Source organism: Loxodonta africana, chromosome 3, assembly GCF_030014295.1.
Source record: "Loxodonta africana isolate mLoxAfr1 chromosome 3, mLoxAfr1.hap2, whole genome shotgun sequence".
In the NCBI taxonomy this organism is placed as follows: domain Eukaryota; kingdom Metazoa; phylum Chordata; class Mammalia; order Proboscidea; family Elephantidae; genus Loxodonta; species Loxodonta africana.
The window spans coordinates 129,632,230-129,650,213 of record NC_087344.1 but is presented as its reverse complement, the minus strand read 5'-3'; the positions used below and the strand labels follow the sequence as shown (position 1 = coordinate 129,650,213).

The window sequence follows — 17,984 nt, the reverse complement described above, 5'->3', positions numbered from 1 at the left end:
GCAGTAATGAGCAGTCTTTGCTTTGAAATGGAATAGTGGTGATTGGGCCAGGTTAGGGCAGAAGCACAAGGCGCTTTAAGGACAGCTGTACCTGCCCTCCTGGCCAAGGGTGCTCCAGGTGGAAAGTCCTGGGAGACTGTGGACTCTGCACTTAAATGGTGCAGAGAGTGCTAGTCCTGGGCTTTCCAACTTTGTTCTCCTTCAAATCAAGACCTCTGCTGCAAACGTGCTTCACTAGATCCTCTGGCAAGCCAAGAAGCACCCAAGCGTAAGTTGGCGACCCCATTCCTGTTGTCCTCACTTGTCCAAACTGTCTCGGGGTGTGGCTGCCTCCGGCCCTCTGGGTGCATCTTCCTTCATGGCCACAAACTGTTTCTCCGAGTTGCCACCATGCCCTTGAAGTCTTTTTTTTTTTTTTTTTTTTTTTTTAATACTTTCCATCCGTGGCTGGTTGAATCCGTGAATGCGAAACTGCAGATATGGAAGGTCACCTGTATTTGTATTAATTACAAAAAGCAGAAATGGAAATTTGCCATTAACAAAAGTTTTTTAAATTTTTAAAAACTGTGATGTATTTTGGAAATACCAAGTTTTCCCATTGGAAATATGTAAACTTTTTTTTACATGTACTAATTTTTATAGAAAGCGTTACTCAAGTTGTGTGAATTACATTTCTGGATAGACTGATGAATTTATCAGTCATGAAGAAGATTAACAGACTGGCTTTAAGAAAACATTATAAAGACTGGATGATTTTGTGGAGACCTGGTGGTGCAGTGGTTAGGAGTTCAGTTACTAAGTGAAAGCTTGGCAGTTCAAATCCAGCAGCCGCTGCTTGGAAACCCTATGGGGCGGTTCTCTGTCCTGTAGGGTGGCTGTGAGTCAAAATCGGCTCAACAGCAACAGTATGATTTTTGTAGGATAAGCATCTTGTGAGGATTATGGAAAAACATTTCACCTCCAGTTTAGCATAAAAAGTAATGGCATATTTAAAAGAAATCTCTTTAAAAAGCAAAAGCAGGCTTTTCATTAATCAAAGTTCAACGTGTGGCTTCCTTTTTTAAATTTTAATGGGACTTACTCAAAATCAGAGACCTTAATTTAGATACACTGTAGCACCTGTATTTATAATAATTTTCTTTCAGATTGTTGACTAACTGTGGACAATAAAATTAAGGTTTTAATAAGCTTAGGCTTTTGGGTTTTCTGAATCCTGGAATGTCAATTTTTTTTCCCTTTAAACACTGAAAACTAGCCATTCCCAATAATGTATAAATTACTTTGACAAGAATGACTGATAAGATACATTTCGTTACTTGGCTGATGAATGTAGCAGTGAAAAGTTACTTTTCACAGATACTGTGTTATCACTTGATGCAAAAACAACCCCTTGGAGCTCATTTTTTCAAGAGGCAATTCATCTTTGGTCAGCCTGTCACTCTTAGTGCAAGATCAGACACTGGCAAATTAGGGACAGATCCAGGATAATAGCAGTTACTTTTTTTTTTTAATCTTTTTGTTTTGGGTTTTGAATGTTTTATCTTTTTGATAAACATTAGTTCTTCATTTTAATTAAGCCAAATTTATCAGTCTTTCATGTTTAGGGATTCTTGTCATGATGATATTCTCCTATGTTTTCTTTTGAAAACTTAGTTGTTACAGTTTCACGCTTAGCATTATGATCCATTTCAAAGTAATTTTTGTGTCTAGTGTGAGGTAGCGATCAAGTCTTAGAGTTACAATCGTTTTACCTAAGCAGCGTAAAAGGGAGCAGGAAGTTTAAGGCTCTGAGCTTGCATCACTGGATAACGTGTACACTGTTGGCTTTGAAAAAAAGCAAACATAGAAGCAAATTAGATCTCCAGTTGTCAAATACAATCTTATGAGGACTTCCTGAAAGAAGAGCTGCATTTAAGCATAGACAATACAAGGATCACCTGTGCTGCCCCTAAAATCCTCACCCTGGACTTACCATGTCGTTGTTGTGCTGTGAAGTCGGTTTTAACTCACAGCAACCCTACATACAATAGAACGAAACACTGCCCAGTCCTGTGCCATCCTAATGATTGTTGTTACGCTTGAGCCCATTGTTGTAGCCAGTGTTTTAGTCCATGTCGTTGAGGGTCTTCCTTTTTTTCGCTGACCCTCTACCAAGCATGATGTCCTTTTCCAGGGACTGATCCTTCCTGATTTCCTGATAACATTTCCAAAGTGTGTGAGGCGAAGTCTCGTCATCATTGCTTCTAAGGAGCATTCTGGCTGTACTTCCAAGGCAGATTTGTTCATTCTTTGGCAGTCCGTGGAGTATTCAATATTCTTCGCCCACACCATAATTCAAAGGCATCAGTTCTTTGGTTTTCTTTATCCATTGCCTAGCTTTCACATGCATATGAGGCAACTGAAAATACCATAGCTTTAGTCAGGCTCACCTTAGTCCTTAAAGTGACATCTTTGTTTTTTAACACTCCAAAGAGGTCTTTTGCAGCAGATTTGCCCAGTGTGATGTGTTTTTCGATTTCTTGACTGCTGCTTCCATGGGTGTTAATCGTGGATCCAAGTAAAATGAAATCCTTAACAACTTCAATATTTTCTCCATTTATCATGTAGTTGTGAGGATTTTTGTTTTTTTTTGTTGAGATGTAATCCATACTGAAGGCTGTGATCTTTGATCTTCGTCAGTAAGTTCTTCAAGCCCTCTTCGTTTTAAGTAAGCAAGGTTGTGTCATTTGCGTAACACAGGTTGTTAATGAGTCTTCCTCCAATCCTGATGCCCCGTTCTTCTTCATATAGTCCAGCTTCTTGGATTATTTGCTCAGCATACAGATTAAATAGGTATAGTGAAAGGATACAACTCTGATGTACACCTTTCTTGACTTTAAACCAGGCATTGTTCACTTGTTCTGTTCAGATGACTGCCTCTTGGTTTATGTACAGGTTCCTCATGAGCACAATTAAGTGTTCCGGAATTCCCATTTTTCACAATGTTATCCATAATTCATTATGATTCACACAGTCTGGTGCCTTTGCACATAAAACACAGGTAAACATCTTTCTGGTATTCTCTGGTTTCAGCAAGGATCCATCCGATGTCAGCAGTGATATCCCTGGTTCCATGTTGTCCTCTGAATCCAGCTTGAATTTCTGGCAGTTCCCTGTTGAAGTACTGCTGCAACCACTTTTGAATGATCTTCTGCAAAACTTTACTTGCATGTGATATTAATAATATTGTTCTATAATTTCTGCATTCAGCTGCATCACCTTTCTTTGGGATAGGAATAAATATAGGTCTCTTCCAGTTGGTTGGCCAGGTAGCTGTCCTCCAAATTTCTTGGCATAGATGAGTGAGCACTTCCAGTGCTGCATCCATTTATTGAAACATTTCAATTGGCATTCCATCAATTCCTGGATCCTTGTTTTTCACCAGTGCTTTTAGTGCACCTTGGACTTCTTTCTTCAGTACCATCAGTTCTCAATTATATGCTGCCTCCTGAAATGGTTCCTGTGAAGGTATTTTGTAGATGCAATTAACATTTACAACCAGTTAACTCTAAGTTACCTTTAATAATGTAGGTGGGCCTCACCCAATCGGTTAAAGTTCTTAAGAGCAAAAACTGAAGTTTCCAGAAGAGGGAATTCTGCCTCAACTCTAACATAGAAATCCTGCCTGAGTTTCCAGCCTGCCTCCTGCCCTACAAATTTCAGGCTTGCCAGTTTCTATATTGTGTGAGCCAGTTCCTTAAAATAAGTCAGTCATTATTTCTCTGCCTCTCTCTCTCTCTAACTTTGACAGATACAGGGGGAAAGGTTGGAGTTTGAGACCCAGATACAAGAGTCACAAGCATAAGGTAGTTAATGGAGTCCTGATGGCACAACATGTTAAGCATTGGGCTGCTAACCGAACACGCTAGGGAACAAGGACGTGCCTTCTTCACAGACACTCACGGGTGGCTGTCAGCCTTGCTCAGCATGTGACCCCCTACTGCAGCCAGATACCTGTGCTTACACCAGTCAGCCCTGTTTAGGACTGTAGGTGAGAGCCTGCACCACACACTTGGTGACTGACTACCTGGACACCTGAGCTGAATCCATACAAGAAAAGTAAATGGACTCCTGGTGTCACGTACCTAGTAACAGCTCTAACCACCTGGCAACAGGACGTTGGATAATCAACAGCACCAGTAATCAAATTAGCTCACATGATCAGCCTATTTGGGCATATCAAAATAAGACAAAACAAGAAGCTAGGACACAGTAAGCAAACATTTAAATACAGTAACATATTGATGGCTCAGAGACAACAGTCAATTTCAAATTGCATGAAGAGGCAGACCATGGTGGCTTCAGCAAGCTTCCAAAACAAAGAGTCAAGAAATCTCCTGGATAAAGAGAACTTCCTGGAATTACTGGAGGTAGAATACAAAAGATTAATACACAGAACTTTTCAAGACATCAAGAAGGAGGTCAGGCAAAACGAAGAACAAGCCAAGGAGTACACAGATGAAGCAATAGAGGAACTTAGGAACGTTAGAGAACAGCATAATGACAAATTTAACAGGCTGCAAGAATCCATAGAGAGCAAACAGAAATCCAGAAGATAATAAAATTTTGGAATTAGACAACTCAATAAAAAGTCATAGGAGCAGAATTGAGGCAATGGAAGTCAGAATTAGTGAGATTGAAGATAAAGCACTTGACACCAACATATTTGAGGAAAAGCAGATGAAAGAATTTCAAAAAATTAAGAAACCATGAGAATTATGTGAGACTCTATCAAGAGGAATAACCTATGAGTGATTGGAGTACCAGAACAGAGGGGATAACAGAAAAAACAGTTGTTGAAGATTCGTTAGCAGAAAACTTCCCTGATGCCATGAAAGATGAGAAGATATATATCCAAGATGCTTATCAAACCCCACACAAGGTAGATCCCAAAAGAAAGTCACAAAGACATAATCAAATTTACCAAAATCAAAGAGAATTTTTAAGAGCGGCTAGGGATAAACGAAAAGTCATCTACAAAGGAGAGTCAATAAGACAGCTCAGACTACTCAGCAGAAACCATGCAGGCGAGAAGGCAATAGCATGACATATATAAAGCCTTGAAGGAAAAAAGAAAAATTGCCAGCCAAGAATTATGTATCCAGCAAAACTCTCTCAAATATGATGGTGAAATTAGGACATTTCCAGATAAACAGAAGTTTAGGGAATTTGCAAAAACCAAACTGAAATTACAATACTAAAGGGAGTCCTCCGGTTAGAAAATCAGTAACATCAGATAACAACCCAAGACTAGAACACAGGACAGAGCAACCAGATATCAACCCAGATGGGGAAATCACAAAAATAAATCAAAGCTAAAACATTGAAAATAGGGAAACAGAGATGTCATTGTGTAAAACACATTAAACAAAAAAGAGGAACTAAAGAATGTAGTCATAGATCTTTCATATGGAGAGGAAGTCAAAGCAATATAAAGAAATAAAAGATTGGTTTAAACTTAGAAAAATAGGGGTAAATATTAAGGTAACCACAAAGGAAACTAACAATCCTACACATCAAAATAAAAAAGAGAAACACGAAGACTCAGCAAATACAAAATCAACAACACTGAAAACGATGAAAAAATGACTTAGCACGGAAAATTAAGTAGAACAGCAGAAAAAAAAAAATGTCAAAATGACAGCACTAAACTCATACCTATCAATAATTATGCTGAATGTAAATGGACTAAATGTACCAATAAAGAAACAGAGAATGGCAGAATGGATTAAAAAAACACGATCCATCTATATGCTGCCTACCACAGATACACCTTAGACTTAAAAGACACCACCAAACTGAAAGGATAGAAAGAAATACGTCAAGCAAACAACAATGAAAAAAGAGCAGGAGTGGCAATATTAATTTCGGACAAAATAGACTTTAAAATCCATCACAAAGGATAAGGAAGGACACTATAATGATTAAAGGATCAATACACCAGGAGGACATTACTATATTAAATACACACCAAATGACAGGGCTCCAAAATACATAAACTTTTTAACAGCACTGAAAAAAGATATAGCTCAAAATAATAATAGTAGGAGACTTCAACACAGCACTTAGGTGAAGGACAGAACATCCAGAAAGAAGCTCAATAAAGACACGGAAAATCTAAATGCCACAATCAACCAACTTGACTTCATGGACATATAAAGAACACTTCTCCCAACAGCAGCTAAGAATACTTTTCTTTTCTAGCACACATGGAAAGTTCTCCGGAATAGACCAAGTGTTAGGCCGTAAAGCAAGCCTTAAGAGAATCCAAAACATTGAAATATTACAAAGTATCTCTTCTGACCATAAAGCCATAAAAGTAGAAATCAATAACAGAAAAAGCAAGGGAAAAAAAAATCAAATACATGGAAACTGAACACACCTTGCTCAAAAACTACTGGGTTACAGAAGAGATTAAGGACAGAATAAAGAAATTCACAGAATCAAGTGAAAATGAAAACATATCCTACTAGAACCTTTGGGACACAGCAAAAACAGTGCTTAGAGGTCAAGTTATAGCAATAAATGCACACATCCAAAAAGAAGAAAGGGCCAAAATCAGAGCTTTAACCCTACAACTCGAACAAACAGGGAGAAGCAAGTGAAGCCCTCAGGCACCAGAAGAAAGCAAATAATAAAAATTAGAGCAGAATTAAATGAAATAGAGAATAGAAAAACAAAAGAGTTAACAAGGCCAAAAGCTGGTTCTTTGAAAAGATCAACAAAATCAATAAACCGTTGGCCACCTGACAAAAGAAAAACAGGAGACGAAGCAAATAACTCAAATAAGAAATGACATGGGGGATCTCACAAGAGACCAAACTGAAATTAAAAGAATCATAACAGAATACTATGAAAAACTATTAACAAATTTGTAAACCTAGAGGAAATGGAGGAAACCCTGGTGGCGTAGTGGTTAAGTGCTATGGCTGCTAACCAAAGGGTCTGCAGTTCGAATCCACCAGGCGCTCCTTGGAAACTCTATGGGGCAGTTCTATGCCATCCTATAGGGTCGCTATGTGTCGGAATCAACTCGAGGGCACTGGGTTTTTTTTTTTTTTTTTTTTGTAGAGGAAATGGACAAATTTCTAGAAACACACTACCTACCTAAACTAACACAAACAGAGGTAGAACAACTAAATAAACCTATAACAAAAGAAGAGATTGAAAAGGTAATCAAAAAACTCCCAACAACAACAAAAAAGCCCTGGCCCTGGCCCTGACGGCTTCACTGGAGAATTCTACCAAACTTGAAGAGAAGAGTTAACACCATTACTACTAAAGGTATTTCAGAGCATAGAAAAGGATGGAATACTCCCAAACTCATTCTATGAAGCCAGCATTTCCCTGATACCAAAACCAGGTAAAGACACCACAAAAAAAGAAAATTATATGCATATCTCCCTTATGAACTTAGATGCAAAAATCCTCAACAAAATTCTAGCCAATAGAATTCAACAACCTATCAAAAAAATAACTCACCATGACCGAGTGGAATTCATACTAGGTATGCAGGGATGGTTCAACGTTATAAAAACAATGTAATCCATCACATAAATAAAGACAAGAACCACATGATCTTATCAATTGATGCAGAAAAAGCATTTGACAAAGTTCAACACCCATTCATTATTAAAAAAAAAAAAAAACTTTCAGGAAAATAGGAATAGAAGGAACATTCCTCAACATAATAAAGGCCATTTATACAAAGCCAACAGCCAACATCATCCTAAATGGAGAGAGCAGGAAAGCATTCTCCTCGAGTTTGGGAACCAGACAAGGATGCCCTTTATCACCACTCTTATTCAACATTGTACTGGAGGTCCTAGCCAGAGCAATTAGGCTAGATAAAGAAATAAAGGGCATCCAAATTGGTAAGGAAGAAGTAAAAGTATCTGCAGATGATGTGATCTTATACACAGAAAACCCTAAAGAATCCACAAGAATACTATTGGAACTAATAGAAGAGTTCAGCAGAGTATCAGGATACAAGATAAACATACAAAAATCAGTTGGATTCCTCTACATCAACAAAGAATGTCAAAGAGGAAATCACCAAATCAATACCATTTACAGTAGCCCCCAAGAAGGTAAAAATACTTAGGAATAAATCTAACCAGAGACGTAAAAGACCTATACAAAGAAAACTACAAGACACTACTTCAGGATACCGAGACCTACCTAAACGGGAAAACGTACCTTGCTCATGGATAGGAAGACTCAACATTGTGAAAATGTCTCTTCTCCCCAGAGAGATCTATAGATACAATGCAATCCCAATCCAAATTCCAATGGCATTTTTTAATGAGATGGAGAAACAAATCACCAACTCGATATGGAAAGGGAAGAGGCCCCAGATGAGTAAAGCATTACTGAAGAAGAAGAACAAAGTGGGAAGCCTCCCACTACCTGATTTTAGAACCTATATACTGCCACGGTAGTCAAAACAGCCTGGTAGTGGTACAACAACAGATACACAGACCAATGGAACAGAATTGAGAATCCACATGTAAAATCACCTGCCTATGAGCAGCTGATATTTGACAAAGGCCAAAAGGCCATAATTGGGGAAAAGGGAGTCTCTCTAAGAAATAGTGTTGGTATAACTGGATATCCACCTGCAAAAAAAATGAAACAAAACCCATTCCTCACACCATACACAAAAACTAACTCAAAATGGATCAAATACCTAAGTATAAATTCTAAAACAATAAAGATCATGGAAGAAAAAATAGGGACAATGCTAGGAGCCCTAATACATGGCATAAACAGAATACAAAACATTACTAACAATGCACAAACACCAGAAAAGAAACAAGATAACTGGGAGCAAAAAGAAACACTTATTCTCATCAAAAGAGTAAAAAGACAGCTTACAGACTGGGAAAAAAATTTTCCCATCAGCGCCTAATCTCTAAAATCTACTGCAAAACCTCAACAACAAAAAGACAACCTAGTTTAAAAATGGCCAAAGGATATGAACAGGCACTTCACCAAAGAAGACATTCAGGCAGCTAACAGATACATGAGGAAATGCTCACATTCATTAGCCATTGAAGAAATGCAAATTAAAACTCCAGTGAAATACCATCTCATCCCAACAAGGCTAGCATTAATCCAAAAAACACAAAACAATAAACACTGGCGAGGTCGTGGAGAGACTGGAACACTTACACACCAGCAGTACAACCACTTTGGAAATGGATCTGGTGCTTCCTTAAAAAGCTAGAAATAGAACTACCATAGGATCCAGCAATCCCACTCCTTGGAATATATCCTAGAGAAATAAGAGCCATCACATGAATAGGTATATGTACACCCATGTTCATTGGAGCACTGTTCACAATGGCAAAAAGACGGGAACAACCAAGATGCCCATCACCAGATGAATGGATAAATTATGGTATATTCACACAACGGAATACCACGCAATGATGAACAACGATGAATTCATGAAACAGCTCATAACATGGAGGAATCTGGAAGGCATTGTGCTGAGTAAAAATAGTCGAAAAGGGGCAAATATTGTATGAGACCACTATTATAAGAACTCAAGGTTTAAACACAGAAGAAAACATTCTTCGATGGTTATGAGGGTGGGGAGGGAGGCAGAGGGGTATTCATTAAATAGTAGACAAAAATTACTTTAGGTGAAGGTAAGTACAACACACAGTGCAGGGGTAGTCAGCACAACTAGACTAAACCAAAAACTAAGAAGTATCCTGAATACAACCAAATGCTTCGAGGGTCAGAGTAGCAGGTTTGGGGGTCTGGGGACCAGGCTTCAGGGGACATCTAGGTCGATTGGCATAGCAAAGTTTTTTAAGAATGTTCTGCATCCCACCTTGGCGAGTGGCATTTGGGGTCTTAAAAGCTAACAGGTAGCCATCTAAGTTGAATCAATTGGTCCTGACCCACCTGGAGCAAGGAGAATGAAGAACACCAAAGACACAAGGAAAATAAGAGCCCAAGAGACAGAAAGGGCCATATAAACCAGAGACCATCAGCCTGAGATCAGAAGAACTAGATGGTGCCTAGCTACAACCAATGGATTGCCTTGACAGGGAACACAGCAGAGTCCCTGATGGAGCGAGAAAATAGTGGGGTGCAGAACTCAAATTCTAGTAAAAAGACCAGACTTGATGGTCTGACTAAGACTGGAGGGACCCCAGAAGTCATGGCCCCCGGACTATCTGTTAGCCCAGAACTAAAACCATTCCTGAAGTCAACTCTTCAGACAAAGATTAGACGGAAGTATAAGACATAAAATAATACTGGTGAAGAGTGTGCTGCTTAGCTCAAGTAGATAGATGAGACAAAATGGGCAGCTCCTGTCCGGAGTTGAGATGAGGAGACAGCAGGGGACAGGAGCTGGTTGAATGGACACAGGAAATACAGGGTAGAGAGGAGGAGTGTGCTGTCACATTGTAGAGAGAGAAACTAGAGTTACATAACAATGTATAACTTTTTGTATGAGAAACTGACTTGAATTATAAACTTTCACTTAAAGCACATAAAAAAAAAAGTTGGCAGTTTGAACTCACCCAACAGTATCATGGGAGAAAGACCTGGCAATCATCTGTAAAGATTACAGCCTAGAAACCCCTCCAGGGCAGCTCTACTCTGTCACATGGGGCCACTATGAATCCAAACGGACTGGAGGGCAACAACTTTGTAACACCCTTACAAAATGTAAATATTGCTGAAAGATGGTATAACATCTTGGGAAACAATAATTAAGGGCCATACACAGTGAAGTAGGCGTGGGAAGAGGCTAACAATGAGGAGCCATAGAGGTTGGAGGACTCCCGTGGATGGGATACAAGCAAGCCAAGAGGAGTTCATCAGAGAGAGTATGTTCAGGATAGGTTTCAATGTGGTCAAGCAGAGGAGGATTTGGTTTGTGACTTGGGAAGTCCAGCACCCATGGTGGTCTTCCATGACGACCTAGAGAAGCACACTAAAGGTAATTTTTATTTGGAAAAAGGGATGCAGCAGGATCAGGAAGAACCCTGGCCTCTCGGGGCAGACTCAAAGTAGAGTGGCTATAAAGACAAAATTCTTAGTTTTTCTTATGCCTTTAATAAGTACTTATTGAATTCTGAAGCTCTTGACACTCCTCAAGGCTCCTCAGGAATGATCCCGGGCTCAAAATTAGCTCCTGGTTGGAAACGTGCTCGGCTTCAAGCCTCCTCCTCAACCCGGGCCCCCGAGCGCCGCACAGCCGCCAGGGGGCGGAGGCCACAGGCCAGTCGGCGAGACTTGGGGCGGGGCCAGGAGAGGTGCGGGCCCTAGAACGGCTTCCGGCTTCCGGCGGAGCCCTCGGTCACCGCGCGCCGCCGTCATGGCAGCTGAGGAGAAGGACCCGTTGAGCTATTTTGCGGCTTACGGGAGCAGCAGCTCAGGCTCCTCGGCTGAGGAGGACAACAGCGAGCCGGAGGAGACGAGTTGCAGGGCTCCGGATCCGGCGAAGCCTGGGGGCGGCTGTGAAAACAAGGCGGAGAAGCGGCTGCCGGGACCCGACGAGCTGTTCCGGAGCGTGACTCGCCCGGCCTTTCTCTACAATCCCCTCAACAAGCAGATAGACTGGGAGAGGCACGTTGTCAAGGCGCCTGAGGAGGTGAGGTCCCTGACCCGATATCCCGGTCTTGGCCCCGTTCTCCGCCCCCTTCCTCCTGAGCCCCCCTCCTGGGGTCGGGCTGTCTGTTCCCCCACACGCAACCACCCCCTGCGGGATGCTGCACAAACCCTTCTCATCTCCATCCCTGGGGAGCCGGGGTCCTCTCCTCCAGCCTGGTGGGTGTCATACCGGACCCGCAGTCCCCGCCCCCTTGGAGGAGGCCGAAACCTCCGCCCTCGGTGCCCCGATCCCACGCGGCGAGGACTAACGGTGGTGACTCCCCCGCCCCCCGCTGCAGCTTCTCCCCGAGACCCCTTCCCTTTGATGCCGAAGTGCCTGCGGTGCTGCCTCCAAGACAGTGTCTGCTGCAGCCTCCTGAAGGGGTCAGCCTTGGCGTAGTATCTCTGAGACTGGATTCTTCTTTGGTAACTAAAAGTTATTAGCTTTATTCATTTAGGGAACCCTTTGGCTTTTCGCTTGACAATATTGTGATTTGATGGAAAATCTGTCTTTAAACCTTAAAAAAAAAAGTCTGAAAGATAAGCGAACGGCAGGGAGGTGCATGTGCTCCTATCGATCGATCATAGGAACCTCGGTTGTCACAGTGCTTCTTAATGTGCTTGCTTGACAGCCTCCAAAAGAATTCAAAGTATGGAAGTCAAACTATGTACCACCGCCGGAGACCTACACTACTGAGAAGAAGCCACCACCTCCGGAGCTGGATATGGCGATAAAATGGTCTAACATATATGAGGACAATGGTGATGATGCCCCCCAGAATGCTAAGAAAGCGAGGCTTCTACCAGAGGGGGAGGAGACAGTGGAATCAGGTAAGAAGATGATACTCCAGTGGTAATATCTTGTTGGTTCTTTTGGTGGGTTTAAAAATAATGAGATATTTAGTGAACAATGTTTAAATGCAGCGAATTAGCAACATGATTGTGATGGTCTTTGGATACTTTTTGCTGTGTTTTTGAGAAAGAGTGTACATACTCTGGCTTTACAATGAAATCTCCAGTATTTCAGCTAGTAGTATTTGCTGTGTTTTAGGCAAAGATCATAGTAACCTTTAAAGTGAAATCTGGGTTATCTCATGGTGCCTTATTAGAACAGCATGAATTCATGGATTCTTTCTTGTGATTGAAGCTGCGAAGTACTAAAGGCTTCATTTTATGTTAAAGCAGTTATGCTTTAGAGCTAAAAGTAGCATGATAAAATGAATTTAACTGAGTAGTACTGCATAGTAATAGGAAGAGAATGACTTAGTTGGCTTGCCTTAGTTCATGTAATTTCATCTCTTACTTGGACTGTCACAGTAATCTCTGCCTCCACATTCTTACCGTCTCAGTTCCATGCCTAACACCGAAGCTAGTGTTCACTTTCTGAAAGTCGTATCTGATTATGTAACTCACTGCTTAAAACCCTTCACCAACAGGATAGAATCAAGGCCTTCCTGCCCCTTTCTCGACCCTCATTTCTCACAGTCCCCTTTTTAGTACTTTAAAACCTTGAAATTCAGAACTCCATAGGCCATGCTATGTTATGGTTTCCTGCCTTTCCATATATGTTACACGTTAGTCTGGAATATCCTTTCCTCCTCTTTGGCTGGTAAACTCATTCATCCTTCAAGATCCAACTCAAAGGGAAAAAAAATCTCAGATACCAACTCCCTCTAATTATTTGCTCCTCTGTACCTTGTATGTGCTAATGCTGTTGACTGCACTTATCATCCTTAATGTAATTATATGTTCCTAAGTTTATTTCTGTGAAAATGAGTTCCTCAAACAGCAGGGTCCAGATCATGTTTAATGATTATATCAGAGTTTCTAGTATATTGTAAGCATTCAGTAGATATTTGTTGAACTGAATATTTTGGAGTACCATATTTAAGAAAGAGCTGTCATTTTTGTTAAACAGATTCCTGATCTTCCCCCAGTACGAGAACTATTTACTTTGCTCCTTTTATAGCCATACAGAGAGTTTGGAGGAGAAAAATCAGGGTAATTGTAAGGAATTCTTACTTTAGTTTTGATTTACTTAGCTTTCCATTTCTTTCACTGGTTCCCCAATACCGATTAGAAGTCACTAATGGTGCACAGCTTCAGAAAATGGCACAATTTTGGAGACCTTAGCTACAATAGGCATTTATAATACCTTGTGTAGTATTTTATATAAATAATAAAATACTTTCACATAGATAATCTTTAATCTTTACAACTGTTTGTGAAACCAGGTGGGGAAATGTGGAAATAAGAGCGTATGTGACTTGTCCAAGGTCACAAAACTGGGAAATTTCAAGCTCTAAAATAGGCACTTTCATACAAATGTTCTAATTTATTACTTTTAGCATCCTGAATTCATTATTGCCATTTTATAGACAAAAACAATCTTGGATTAAAGAATTTGCCCAAACTAATTCACATAGCTAGAAAGAAGCTGAAAAGATATTCAGATTTGGGACTTTTAAATGTGAAGTATGCTGTATTACTCTGGGATTTGATCTCTTGATGCTTTCCAGGCTAGAGTGTTTGAGAAATAGCTGTCTTTCTGTAGAAAGAATGGTAGTAAGGACAGTAGAGTTGATATTTAAACTGGGGTGCCATAGGCTGGTGCTCCGATATCTTTGTCTCTGTGGAAAATGCCAGAATTACATACCGGGGCAAGCAAGAAAGAGTAGAATTATGTTTTTCTAGCTTGTCTTTTGAGCTCATGTAGAAGGAGTTCCCAATATCTGGCAAATACCACTGCTATTTCCATGGGTAGTTTCTCTCCTTTTGATTACATTGTTGTTCTTTATCAGAAGGCAAATGTAGGCAGTCTCAAAAGACAAAAGGACCCAGGGCTCAGCCAGTTCAAAGCCGCACTGTGAGATTAAAAAATAATCCTGGAATCTTCTATTCTGACTTTAATGTTGATTATTGAGTGTAACTGTGTATCACCTTTTTGTAACTCCTATACCATGTTCACAAAGTCTCTGCAAAGTTGATTTCTCCAACAATTTTTTACCTCTTTTTTTTAATTCACAAACTATCACGTGTTAGAAACTCTGTACTTTTAACTGCTTGAATTTCTTGAATCAACAAGTTACCTTGTTTTTATTTTTCCTTCCATTTTCTGTCCTTTGGGCTTTTTTTTCCAGTTACCTTCCTAATATTTTAAAGAATGAATCCTCAGACTCATCATTTGCTCTTCCCACTTATCAGCACTTCTTGCATTAGTGCTTAGGTGTTAATTGAAGCTTTATTAACTAACCATAAAAGCCTGGCTAATGTAGGTAATGATTTTTTTTAGTATTTAGAAAGTTAATTTATATCAATAAGTTAAACTCGTTTACCTCAAGTGACATGAATTCCATAATAGGAAGATTACTTCCTCACCAGTGCATTCATAGTATGTGGTGTAGTGTCTGGCACAGAGTAGATGCTCAGTAGATAAACATTTTCAAGTTGTTTTTTTTATGCACTGTTTTTTAAGGCAATGCCTTGTCCTGTCACAAGGTGGCGTTAGCTCTTTTATGCAAATCACTAATAACCAAACTAAACCCATTGCAGTCAAGTCGATTCTGACTCATGGTGACCATAGAAGACAGTACAACTGCCTCATAGGGTTTCCAAGGAGGGGCTGGTGAATTCAAACTGCAGACCTTTTGGTTAGCGTCTGAGCTCTCAACCACTGCACTAACAGGGTTCCAAATCTCTGGAAGTTATCCAGTCTCAGTAGCTTGTGATTTTTTGTTGTTGTTCAGTGAATTTACTTGTGCTAAGTGGCAGATGACAAGTAAAAGTGTCTCAGGGTCATCCTTTTCATGTATGTTAACACTGGATTTTATAGTGTAGGAGTTAGCAAGTACTTTCAATTTATTACCACTTCTGAAAAAATGGCAAAAGATAAGCGTGATGATAATTAAACTCCAATTTTTTTAAAAAAGAGGACCTTGGCTTGTTGGGGCTGTATACTTTCTTAGTTGGTTTGTAAAGCTAGTATTTTTGTGTGTACATGATAGATTGCTGATAAAACCTTTAGTTTGTAAATTCCTGGGGTAAGTTGTTGATCTGAATTGCATTTTATCTCACTGCCTAAATAAACCCACAGTGCACTATGAAATATATGTATAACATCACCATGCTGTGTTTGAAGGTGTGTGGACCTTTACCTGCTTTTGATACAAATTACTGTCCACATCAACAAATGAGATATTCTGAGTATGGTACAGTCAGTAGAAGGCAACCAAAGGCTTGAGATTTTAAATATATTTCCTGCACAGAGTTTATGATCTGATATCAATGGCCACTTTCAACATCAGATATTTTATAGACAAGTACATGATAGTGGTTGAACTTTTGAGTATTTGTTGATGGAGAAAATAGTCAAAAATTACAATAAATTCAGTAATGTGCTTAAAATAAGTTTACGTTTTATAAATCACAACATCTACATGTTACTTATTCTATCTATATGCAGCTCTTAAAATAATGCCATGCAGTTGGGGAGTTGCAGCTGGTCTGTGCTACCCTGTTTTTATTGAATCATGTATAATAGTTGAGAAACCCTGGTGGTGTAGTGGTTAGGAGCTATGGCTGCTAACCAAAAGATTGGCAGTTCAGATCCACCAGGCACTCCTTGGAAACTCTGTGGGGCAGTTCTGCTCTGTCCTATATAGGGTCTCTATGAGTCGGAATCGACCCAACAGCAATGGGTTTGGGTTTTTTTTTTTTTGGTTTATAGTGGTTGGATTTTCTTAATCAAGTAAAATGAATCACTTTTTATGGTTTGACAGCATTTTTATTAATTGGAAATTTTCTTTTGACTACAGATACTAATAACACTCTGGAAAGGTATGAAAATCATGGACATTGTTTTACCTGCCCCCTCAAATTCTCCATAGTATGAAGAGGGAAGATGTATGTTTTTCTGTGCCCTTAGAATATTCTAACCCTTCTAGAAATGGGGAAAAAAAGTTAAACTACTCAGGACAAAATTGAAAATAGAAACTCAGTAAAGTCTCTAGCCATGAGTGATCTTCTTAATCTCAAAATATAAAGATTTGGGGGAGTATGAGGTGGGGAGGGAAGTTGTTTTTGGAGGAGAGAAAGCAGATTGACAGAAAACAGATAGCTGATAGCCATTTAAATAGTAGTAACTTGTTACTTGTTTTTTATAAAAAGAAAACAATTCTCACCATTATTACAAAGTGTAGCTTGTATGTAAACGTACCAATGTGTGAACTGTAGAATATTTGGGAAAAGCTTTCTTAGAACAAGTCTTCTGAGTTTGTCATTTCAAGTGAGTTTTTTTTTTTTTTTAGTAACTCTACAGTTTAAAAAATTCCTTATTTTCACTTGTACTTTAAATCAGAGTTCTAAAAGTTAATTTTTGTTTTTTATTTGGAAACACTGAAAGAAACATTAGTTGATGAGGTGATGATTTCATGTAAAGTCAAGTACATTTTAATTATTAACTTTTTTTTTTTAATTGCTGATTGAAACTCTTTTTTTCTATTTAAGATGATGAAAAAGAAGAGCATACATCTAAAAAGCGCAAGATGGAATCAGGAGAACCAGCAAAGAAGAAAAAGTAAAAAACAACAAATGACAAAAAGTTTTGGACTGTGAACTTGTTGAAATGTTTCTTTGGATGGAATAAGTTGATACTGTAAATTATTATGACACAACCCATGTTAATTAGCTAATAAGTATTATCCTAGGAATTTTCCACTGAAGAATTCATTTTTTATTTAAAACCTGTATGTATTTAAAACTCAAATGGTGACTTGTGATTGTGGAGTTGACAACACTTAGACGCATTCTTGCTATCACAAAAGTGGTGACATGATTTGAGAGTTTTGTCATGTGTTGACATGCCAGTGTTCTATGAACCTTTTATAAAGGAATATATTTTTAAAGTAAATATAAAGTACTGTGAACTTGTAGGGTGCTTTTCAACAGTGTACAGTGTAAATAGATGATGGAAATAAAAGTAATTATTCAATATTACTATTACTGTATAACATTAACATTCAAATATTTGTGGTAAATAATCTCTTTGCCAGGTGATGTTTTAGGTTGTAAAAGTATTACCGTTTAGGGAGTGCCTCCTATGGTCCAGGTGCTTGTGTATATGTTATCTCTGTTTCTTAACCTAGTAAAGTAGGTATTATTATCCTTATTTTACAGTAAAGAGAGATTAAGTAACTTGTCTAGCGTTACACAGCTGGTGAGTGGTGAACTCGAGATTTAACCTAGGACACTGAACTCCAAAATCATCACACTAAACCATCTATCCATCAACCAAAATTTACTCGTTCTTTTAAGAACTGCATCAATTG

General features: G+C 39.2%; 1 protein-coding gene across 2 annotated transcripts; it reads left to right on the top strand.

Moving 5' to 3' along the window:
• Positions 1 to 2: 2 nt before the first annotated feature.
• C3H1orf52 (chromosome 3 C1orf52 homolog) lies at positions 3 to 17,652 on the top strand. Of its 2 annotated transcripts, XM_064282181.1 has the most exons (4): positions 3 to 11,659; positions 12,291 to 12,489; positions 16,473 to 16,494; positions 17,164 to 17,652. In XM_064282181.1, the coding sequence occupies exons 1-4, from the start codon at positions 11,384 to 11,386 to the stop codon at positions 17,165 to 17,167; spliced, it is 501 nt and encodes a 166-aa protein (XP_064138251.1). In that variant the 5' UTR covers positions 3 to 11,383; the 3' UTR covers positions 17,168 to 17,652. The 2 variants fall into 2 exon arrangements, with proteins under 2 accessions (XP_064138251.1, XP_010589453.1); XM_010591151.3 differs by lacking the exon at positions 16,473 to 16,494 and having other exon boundaries at positions 7,104 to 11,659.
• Positions 17,653 to 17,984: the final 332 nt, after the last annotated feature.

Excerpts from the sequence above, each read along its gene's own strand:
- C3H1orf52 (XM_010591151.3), top strand. The coding sequence starts at position 11,384 with ATGGCAGCTGAGGAGAAGGACCCGTTGAGCTATTTTGCGGCTTACGGG. Across the intron at positions 11,660-12,290 it reads TTGTCAAGGCGCCTGAGGAG|CCTCCAAAAGAATTCAAAGT; the intron begins GTGAGGTCCCTG and ends CTTGCTTGACAG. Across the intron at positions 12,490-17,163 it reads GGAGGAGACAGTGGAATCAG|ATGATGAAAAAGAAGAGCAT; the intron begins GTAAGAAGATGA and ends TTTCTATTTAAG.